At 35.2% G+C, this 10268-nt stretch overlaps 1 protein-coding gene across 3 annotated transcripts in view; it reads left to right on the forward strand.

Moving 5' to 3' along the window:
- SHOC2 (SHOC2 leucine rich repeat scaffold protein) overlaps positions 1–10268 on the forward strand; it is a 110294-nt gene that overhangs the window by 48353 nt on the left and 51673 nt on the right. For all 3 annotated transcript variants that reach the window (XM_040486417.1, XM_040486419.1, XM_040486418.1), the window contains one exon: positions 2301–3245. In XM_040486417.1, coding sequence (XP_040342351.1) covers positions 2543–3245 — 703 coding nt within the window. In that variant the 5' untranslated portion in view covers positions 2301–2542. The remainder of the gene's footprint in view (positions 1–2300; positions 3246–10268) is intronic.

A 10268-nucleotide genomic window follows, 5' to 3' on the forward strand; every position in this document is an offset into this window, starting at 1 on the left:
TCACCAGGCTCTGTGTTGACAGTGCAAAACCCAGGGCAGGGCACAAACCCATGAACTGTGAGATCATGACCTGAGCCAAAACCAAGAATCAGATGCTCGACCAACTGAGCCACCCAGGCACCCTGGGAATTTTTTTTTTTTTAACCAATATCCCAGGTTTATTTTATTTTATTTTTTGTTATTAGGGAAGTTTGGGAAACATCAGAATAGAAGAACAAGGATTCCATCTTAAAAAATGCCAAGTGTGTGTTTAAAAAAGTGTCATTTTTAACTCTCACAAAAATGCTTTTAAATCTGATTATTAAGCAGAAACTTTACTTTTTGAGAGGCTAGATTTGTTCTTTAATATGTAACATCTTTTAATACCATCTGCAACTCACTTTAAATTCAGTACATACGTATCTTGCTAAATAGAAATTTGATTTCCAGAAACTTGGCATAATACGTTTCTTATACACAAATCAATAAGCAGTGTTTGTATTCCGTCATGTGTGTATATCTTCCATTATTCTTTGTTGTATCATTTTAATAAATGTGCTTTCATTTTGGCTCATCAGCATTGTTTCTCAATCCGTACCTCTAAGGTTTTTTTTAGTTGAGTCTCCATTGTAGCTCAAAATATTTTCTCGTTTTGAAAGGATGGTGAGTAGGGGGGAGATAATAGCTTTTCTGGTGTGCTAGCAACTAATAGCATGTTTATTTAATTGTAGAATCTTACAAGCTGATAAATTCAAACTCTAGTCTGGGAATTTACAGATCATCAGTCTTCTACCCAGTTCTGGTTATTACTGCACCTCTTACCCTTTGCTTCAGCAAAGTTCTACCTTTTCGCTTTCCTATGGCAAACTAAGGTCATTCAGTATTCTTGGCCTAAATTACCTTTTCATTATATGTACCTGGACTGATTTGCTGAGTGTTTTGGCTGTCTAATTAAACTGTAACCTTGTGTGGCATAGAGCTCACATCTTTTATATAGAAATTCTTAGCACGATCCTGTGCACATAGACTATTAAATACTATTGGTGTTTTCATAAAATTTTATTAACTTTTTTAACCTCTTAAGCTAATTGGATATTAGTCATTTTGTCTGTAATCTTTAAGCCCTACTACCACATAAAGATCCAGTTACTTATAAAATTAACAAGAGCCATGAAATACAAATTGTATTTATTTTTTAATGTTTATTTATTTATTTTGAGAGAGGAGAGAGAGAGAGCATGAGCGAGAGAGGGCCAAAGACAGGGGGAGAGAGAATCTCAAGCAGGCTCCACAATGTCAGTGCAGAGCCAGCATGGGGCTCAGTCTCACAGTGAGATCATGACCTGAGCCAAAATCAAGATGCTTAACCATCTGAGCCACCCAGGCACCCCCAAATTATATTTTAAATTTGAAAATGCTTAGAGGGAGGACTGCCTCCTTCACAAAGATTTTACTCCTGTTTTTAACCTTTGTAGCTCATTTTGGTCATTTTACCAGTGAACTTTTTCTATTTTTAAGAACCCTTAAGAGTCCTTGTCACTATTCACATGTTTTAGTATATAGATATCATTGGAGATTGCTCTCTCTTACTGTTTCTCAAAGGTGGTCCCTGCATCTACCTGCATTAGAATCACCTGGAATGGTTATTGAACTACACATTCTTCATGCCCTTTTACCTGAACTGTTCGCTGTGCTCCATACATATTTTACTTAGCTCATTTTGTTCTCTTGTGAAACTGTTCCCAATTCTATCATCGTGGCCTTTGAAATCCTTCCTGTTACCTAACGCTGTCTGGCAGTTAATTGCAGATAGAACAATTTTAGTATAGTGATTAGGAACACAGGCTATAGATACATACATTGGAATCTCCGCTCTGTTGCTTTTCCAAGATCACAGAACTAGGTACTTAAACATATTTCTGTGCCTTTGTGTCCTATTTATAAAATAGGGACAACAGTTGATCTCATAGGGCTGTTATATGTATTAATATTTGTAAATTTCTTAACAGTAGTGCTTGTACATAGAAAGCACTCAAACATTATTATGATTTCCCCCAATTTTCAGTTCTTACAAACTTACAGTAACTTGTACGCTTATCTTACCTCTTCCTGTTAGATTATAAAGTCCTTGAAGATAGAACTTGCCTTACTAATTTTTATAGCTTTTCAGTGGATTTTGCATAACAAAATGTTCAATAGAAAACTACTGCATCAAATCATAAAATGGCCAGATTTTCAGTAAGATTGTTTTTCAGAGCCCATTTACTTAATATAAATTATAATCTAAAGTAATTTAATATTCTTTCTGTATTATATTTCAGGAATTCTAATGAATCGTTGACCAGCAGCATTTTACCAGTTGGAATGAGTTATCAGAAATGGGCATAGTGCTTTTAGATCTAACATGTAACAGATGGCTGTTACTCCATGGTGATTACTTCTTCAAGCCAACACCTTTTTTGATTGTGTAGGATCTTTGTCTCTTCATCTTTGAATTCCAATGACTGTTGTTGGCAAATAAAACAAAGGAGTTCATGTAGTTTTTGCCCAAGCTTGAGTCACCATGAGTAGTAGTTTAGGAAAAGAAAAAGACTCTAAAGAGAAAGATCCCAAAGTGCCATCAGCCAAGGAAAGAGAAAAGGAGGCAAAAGCCTCTGGAGGTTTTGGGAAAGAGAGCAAAGAAAAAGAACCTAAGACCAAAGGGAAAGATGCCAAAGATGGAAAGAAGGACTCCAGTGCTGCCCAACCAGGGGTGGCGTTTTCAGTTGACAATACGATCAAACGGCCAAATCCAGCACCTGGGACTAGAAAAAAATCCAGCAATGCAGAGGTGATTAAAGAGCTCAACAAATGCCGGGAAGAGAATTCAATGCGTTTGGACTTATCCAAGAGGTCTATACACATATTGCCATCATCAATCAAAGAGTTGACTCAATTAACAGAACTTTATTTATATAGCAACAAATTGCAGTCCCTCCCGGCAGAGGTGGGCTGTCTAGTAAATCTCATGACACTGGCTCTAAATGAAAACTCACTTACCAGTTTGCCTGACTCTCTTGATAACTTGAAGAAGCTGCGGATGCTTGATTTACGGCATAATAAACTGAGAGAAATTCCTTCAGTGGTATATAGGCTAGATTCTCTCACCACTCTTTACCTTCGCTTTAATCGTATAACTACTGTGGAAAAGGACATCAAAAATCTGTCAAAACTCAGCATGCTTAGCATTCGAGAGAACAAAATCAAACAACTACCTGCTGAAATTGGTAAGAGACCTTGGGTTACTATTATTTGTAGTATTTGTTATGCCAGATAATTTTGTCAAGTGCTTTTCCATATCAGAAAATATCTGATACTTGCCTAAAAACAGCTGATTTCTAAATGTCTTCTTTATGTTTTACTTTAATTACTCAGTTTTAGCAATATTATATGGTTTGAGATTATTTTATAAACTTAGAGTATAGATGTAGTTGGGCCTTTTTCATATGAACCTATGCTCTCATTTTCATTTGGAGAAAGTGAATATGTAGCAGTAAAAAAATATTTCCTGAATTTTTAACTTGTTACCATCTATTTTTAAAATATTTAAAAAGTACAGTAGATCATTAAGGGTTACATTTTCCAGTTCTTTCATTTGCCCTTCTTTATCTGAAAAATGTTTGTTTACTTTTACTTGACTTTTCTACCTAATTTGCTACAAAGGATTGGCATATCAGAGCCTTGTAAAAAAGCAAAAGAGTGGTAGTATAAAAAATAGGAAATATGTATGTGTAAACAAGTCAGTAAAAGTAGTTATTTTGATTTTTAAGTTATGGAGTATAGTAAACCTTGACTTACCAATTTTGAGAAATTGATAAAGATATCTGGGCTTGATTTATAACATTTTAAAAAATTACATAAAAGTTGATTATGGAACTTTTTAAGGGAAGGTTTCTTTGTTATGAAAGGCACATTTATTATGAATAAAATAGGTGAATTGAATATATTGTTGCTTGAGCATTGCTCTTATAGTGGGTAACAAAGGAAACTTTAGACACTGCAGCTTTGTAGAGATATAATATTCTGTGGGTGTGTTTAAAAATTTATTTAACTTTGAAAAAGGTATAAATTTTAGGTATTGTGCTCTTCTACATTTAACTCTAACCAGAAACTTAAAATCTTAATTTAATTGGTTTAATTAAATGCATTTAGAAAATCCATGACAGATTTTCTCAAGCAATGAACTGTACTTTCAAAATATGACTCACTTATGAGATATTAAAATATTCTCCAGAATTTGAATGGAAATATTCATTTTCATGTCTTCAGATAGGAATGTGGTTGTTGATCGACTTTTGATTTCATACCAAATTTAGTCACAATTTCACCATAGTATATATGTTTCATTCTTAAACAGAATTAGAGACTGTTAGCAAAAGAAATGCTAAATTTTTATATAGAGATATAAAATGTTATTTCTTGTTTGTGTTTTCTTACTGTGTTGTGTATGTATTACACTCTATATGAAAATGTTGGCTTTAATTCACATGAGAGTCTTACTAAGGATTTTTTGCCATAGAGATGTTATCAACTTACCTGGGAATTAAAAATGTACATTTCTTAAGAAATTACAGGATTTTATATTTACTTCAGTTCTTAGCATATAGGTATAGCATTTTTACTAAAGTGAATGTATTTTTAAAAATTGGCAAATTTTATTTGGTTGTTATTTGTGTCTGCCTCATCTTTTGACCTTTAGGCCTAAGTTTGTAATTTTAAAAATAACCATGGAATTTGTTTAAGGAGCACCCTCCCACCATTAGTGGTGTTATTGAAGTTTGTGTTCTTGTAATGTTTGTATTTCTGTAAAAATAGTAACTTTATAAATGTTATTTTATTCCAGGCAGGGCATCAGATAGACAATAAACTGCTTTTAAAGATAAAAGTTAATATTTCTTTTTAAAAATTAAAAAAAAAATTCTTTAATGTTTGTTTATTTCGGGGAGAGGGGCAGAGAGGAGAGAGACAATCCTAAGCAGGCTCTGTGCTGCCAGTGTAGAACCCGACATGGGCCTAAATCCATGACCTGAGCTGAAACCAAGAGTTGACTGCTTAACTGACTGAGCCACCCAGGTGCTCCAAAAATTAATATTTCTTATTTATTTATTTAGAGAAAAAGTGCAAGTGGGTGAGGGGCAGAGGGAGAGAGAGAGGGAATCCCAAGCAGGCTCCCAAGGTTTTATTGCAGAGCCTGATGCGAGGCCTGATATTACAAACTGAGATCATGACCTGAGCTGAAATGAAGAGTCTGACATGAACCGACTGAGCCACCCAGCCTCCCCGAAAAGTTATTATTTCTTGAAAAGAGTTAAGATTTATAAGGTTTAACTTAGATGCATGGATTTGGGGCAGATATTGGAGAAGTTCTATAAAGAACAGGAAAATAAAAGCCCAGTAAAAATAACAATCATAATAAAATCTTGTTTGAGCACAATATGTCCTATAGTATACTTTGTATATATTATCTTATTAAGTTTTTATAGTAACCCAGTGAAACAGGCATTTCTTCCTGCATTGTACTGAAGTAGGACCTGAAAATGTAGAGAGATTACATAATTTACTGAAAGTCATGTAGCTAGGAAGTTGACAGGATTTGAACCGGTCTTATTGTACTGCCCCTCTAGTCTAGAAAAATGCATCCCACTTCATAGTTGATGACTTAGTGATCTGGCTGGTTCAGGGGATCTGTACTTTCAAATATGCTAGGTTATTCTATGTATAGCTGCAGTTATTAGATTTTTTTTTTCCCTTGGAGGGAGGAGGATGTTAGCAGCTTACTGGAGGTACAATTCACATACTGTACAATTCACACATTTAAAGTGTACAGTTTAGTGGGTTTCAGTATATTCATAGACATGTGCAACCATCACAGTTTTAGGACATTTTTATTACTCTAAAAAGAAACTCTGTGCACTTTAGCAGTTACCCCTCTTCTGTTTTCTTGAAACCCCTTAGCCCTAGGTAGACTAATTTATTTTGTTTCTATAGATTTGCCTGTTCTGGTTATTTCAGATAAGTGGAGTTATACAGTATGTGGTCTTTGGTAACTGACCCCTTTTACTTAGCATGTTTTCAGAATTCATCCAGGTTGTAGCATGTATCCGTACTTCTTTCCTTCTGATTGCTGAATAATGCTCCATTGTATTAATATACCACATTTCATTTACCCATTCATCAGTTGAACATTTGGGTTGTTTCCATTTTCTGACTGTTACAAATAAAATTACTGTGAACACTTGTGTCCGAGTTTTTGTGTGGACATTTGTTTTCAATTCTCTTGAGTTATATACCTGGCTGTGGAATTACTGAATCATATGGTAACTCTGTGTTTAACCTTGTGAGGAACTTCTGGACTATTTACCTCAGTGGCTGCACCTTTTTACTTTCCCACCACAGTGTGTGAGGGTTCCAGTTTCTCTGTATCCTCAACACCATTGCTATCCTCTTTTTATTATAGCCATTCCATGAGTATGAAGTGGTACGTTTGTGGTTTTGATTTGCAGAGTTTTGATGACTATGAATTTGTTTTTAGTTTTTGAAAGCTATCTTTTATTATAAAGAAAAAGACAGAAGTATTTTTTGTGATGCAGATCTTGCTTTACTGCTTTTTTTTTTTTTTTTTCAACGTTTATTTATTTTTGGGACAGAGAGAGACAGAGCATGAACGGGGGAGGGGCAGAGAGAGAGGGAGACACAGAATCAGAAACAGGCTCCAGGCTCTGAGCCATCAGCCCAGAGCCCGATGCGGGGCTTGAACTCACGGACCGCAAGATCGTGACCTGGCTGAAGTCGGATGCTTAACCGGCTGCGCCACCCAGGCGCCCCGCAGAGCCTGGAGCCTGTTTCCGATTCTGTGTCTCCCTCTCTCTCCCCCTCCCCTGTTCATGCTCTGTCTCTCTCTGTCCCAAAAATAAATAAACGTTGAAAAAAAAATTTAATTACAAAAAATAAAATCCTGAACCCCTTTGAAATTGTTTACAAATTAAGACCCATGCAGAAAGAACAAGTAAAATGGAAATTTGACATTTTTTAAAGTGTTATATACCTTTCATGTAGTTTGACTTACTGCTGAAACCCCTAATGAGAATTTACAATTCAAAATACATGGTCATTATCGTTTTATTAAATTTCTCTTTCTATGAATTAGATTTGCATTATTATAGATACTGGGTTCATATTATGCATATTACATGCTTATTCTTTTCTTATATGAGTATACTATCAGTCTTGCCATCTAGCTTGTGTTCAGCAATATATTTGAGAAATATGAGAAATTAGCAGTTTTGAAATATACCCTACTGTTTAGTTTAAATAATATATTTGGAATTTGGTCATGATGATACAAGCTGCTCTGCTTTATAGAGTATTCTTTAAGCATTAATGGCATCTTTATTAATGCCATGTGATTTCATACCAGTGATATATATTCACACGGGTGAACACTGGCAGAAAACAGTAAAAGGATACCAAACAGACAGTAAATGTAACCATGTGAAGAGCCAGAAATAAATACATCAGAGTAGCCTAGAAAACTTCATTTGGTAATATTCATTTACCTTTCTTTTTGTGTGATAAGGCATGGATGGACACAGAAAGTAAATGTCTTTTTGTGTTAAGTAGATAGGTGGGACACTTAGTTGTTCTTTTACTGATTAAAAAGTCATTGCTTTTTACTTTGGTGTTCCATCCTTCCTGCCCATACCTTCTTTTACCATTTATAATCTTAAAAGAGACTCATCACTGTACACCAAGACAGTTAAATTGTTTTGAGAGGGAAAACAGGAAATAATCACTCCTTCTTCCCATAATTCCTACTGGTTCCCTTGAGTTTCATTCTGGAGGTATGTTTTTGTTTTTAGTTTATTTATTTATTTATTTTGAGAGAGACACAGCGCCTGCGAGGGAGGGGCAGAGAGGGAGAGAGAGAATCCCAAGCAGGCTCCGTGCTGCCAACGCAGAGCCTGATGTGGGGCTCAAACTCATGAAATCGTGAGATCAAGACCTGAGCTGAAACCAAGAGTCAGACGCTTAAAACCCACTGAGCCACCCAGGCTCCCCTGGAGATGTGCGTTTGTAAATTTTTCTTCTTCTTTTTTTTTTGGCCTGGATGGATTCGACTTAGGGCCATCAAATAGTCAATTTGAATAATTAGTTTAGGGATTTCTGGAAAATGAAGTTTTAAAGGATTTTATTCTTCTAGGAAAGAAACGGTTGCTCTTTGAAGCCAGGAAAAACTCCATCTTTGTCTTTCATGAATATTCCTACAGTTTGCCTCTGTTGAAGTATGGGCTAGTAGTTTTAGGATTTCTTTAAATTTTCCCCCTTATTTTTTCTTGTTAGAAGGAATATTTTTAAAAAAAATTATTCTTCCTACATCATATGTTAAATAAAATGCTACATCATTTCTATATAATATACAATTCACATGAATTTGTCAAAATAACCTGTTTTGCTTATGAGAACGATATGTTAAAATGTATATGCTTTTTGGGAACTCAAATCATTTTTGCTCATTTGAAAGAAACCACTCACAACATTCAGATATACAGAATCAGCAACATTTTTTTTACTCATTTGATGCAGTCACAGTTATTGAAAAAATTCCTACCATACTGAAGTACTGCTGTGTTATCTTCTGTAAGTCAAGCTACATATATATATAATTTTTTATATATAAAATCAGTTTTTTTTAAGTTGAAGGATTAGAGATTTGAATTCCTTATGTTTTCTGTGATTTTTTTTGTAGGTAATAAATGGTAAGTTTTCAGTAAATGAGGCTTGAAGTGAATTTAGTGAAGCCCAATACTATTATTACTCACACACAAAAATATTTTTTTTCATTTTATTTATTTGAGAGAGGGAGAGGGAGCATGAGCCATGGGGGGGGGGCAGGGGGAGCCCAACATGGGGCTCAATCTCACGACCTAAGCTGAAATCAAGAGTCACATGCTCAAGTGACCCATTTTTCAACATTAACTCAAATTGTAACCTTTAGTCCCTAAAATTCTTGAAATTCTCCCAGGACTGCCAGGGATGATAAAATTGCTTTCATGGTGTGGGTAATGATATTTAATCGATCCCATTTGAGTGTTTTGTACAAGTGCTAATTAGTAACTTAGTTTGGCAGGAAAAAGAAATCAGGAAAGGGAATTCATAGTTGTTAATAAATAACTCCTTTTGGCTGGGAATCAGCAAGAAACCCAGAGACTTGGAAATGAACTATTAACTAACTTAGTTTATTGTTACCAGATTGTCAGATGTTTCACAGAACAATAAAAACCTGTACAAGTTGTTACTGCTAAAGGAGGTGGAAGGGAACTGAGAGAATATCACTTGAGCCATCTTAGAAGGGGTTGATAGGATCAGAGAGAGGATAAAGTTGACTTTCCACCCTACTGAGGTGTAGGGAAGAGGGCAGTCATTGTATTCTAATGACAGCATGCTACCCATCCAAAGGAATATAGTCACTGTTGTCCATGTTGCCTAGTTGCGGATGCCCCTGCTTAGAAGAGCTTCTGAATTTGTCTTTGAAATGAAAGGGAGAATTAAGCATATAATACAAATTTAAGTAATACAGTAGTATAAATTCTGATGTAAGTTCTAAATCTGCTCAAGCTTGTGTGATAGATATTTCCAGCTCTTGTTAATTATGTGATTTTACAAATTATGTTAGTAAGATTTAATGTGATTTTTCATAGAGTTAATCTCTGAATATTTTGGAAATATCCCTATAAGTTCAGGAATAAGTTATTTTTAAAATATCAGCATCTAGGGGCGCCTGGGTGGCGCAGTCGGTTAAGCGTCTGACTTCAGCCAGGTCACGATCTCTCGGTCTGGGAGTTTGAGCCCCGCGTCAGGCTCTGGGCTGATGGCTCAGAGCCTGGAGCCTGTTTCCGATTCTGTGTCTCCCTCTCTCTCTGCCCCTCCCCCGTTCATGCTCTGTCTCTCTCTGTCCCAAAAATAAATAAACGTTGAAAAAAAAATTAAAATATCAGCATCTTTAATGTCACTCGAAAGGGAAGGTCATATGGCTTCATTGGGCAGGTCACAACTTGTGAAATCTAATTATTTACCAGTATTTGAGTGCCTACTATGTACATTTTAATAGGGCCTTTTTCTATGTTGGTAGATTTAATTTATTTTTTAAATTACCTGTACTAAGTTTTGTTAAAGGATTTGTATCTATATTCATCATAGAATAGAATAGAATAGAATAGAATAGAATAGAATAGAATAGAATAGAATAGAAT

This window comes from Herpailurus yagouaroundi, unplaced genomic scaffold, assembly GCF_014898765.1.
Source record: "Herpailurus yagouaroundi ecotype Mexico unplaced genomic scaffold, PumYag 163, whole genome shotgun sequence".
Taxonomy (NCBI): Eukaryota; Metazoa; Chordata; class Mammalia; order Carnivora; family Felidae; genus Herpailurus; species Herpailurus yagouaroundi.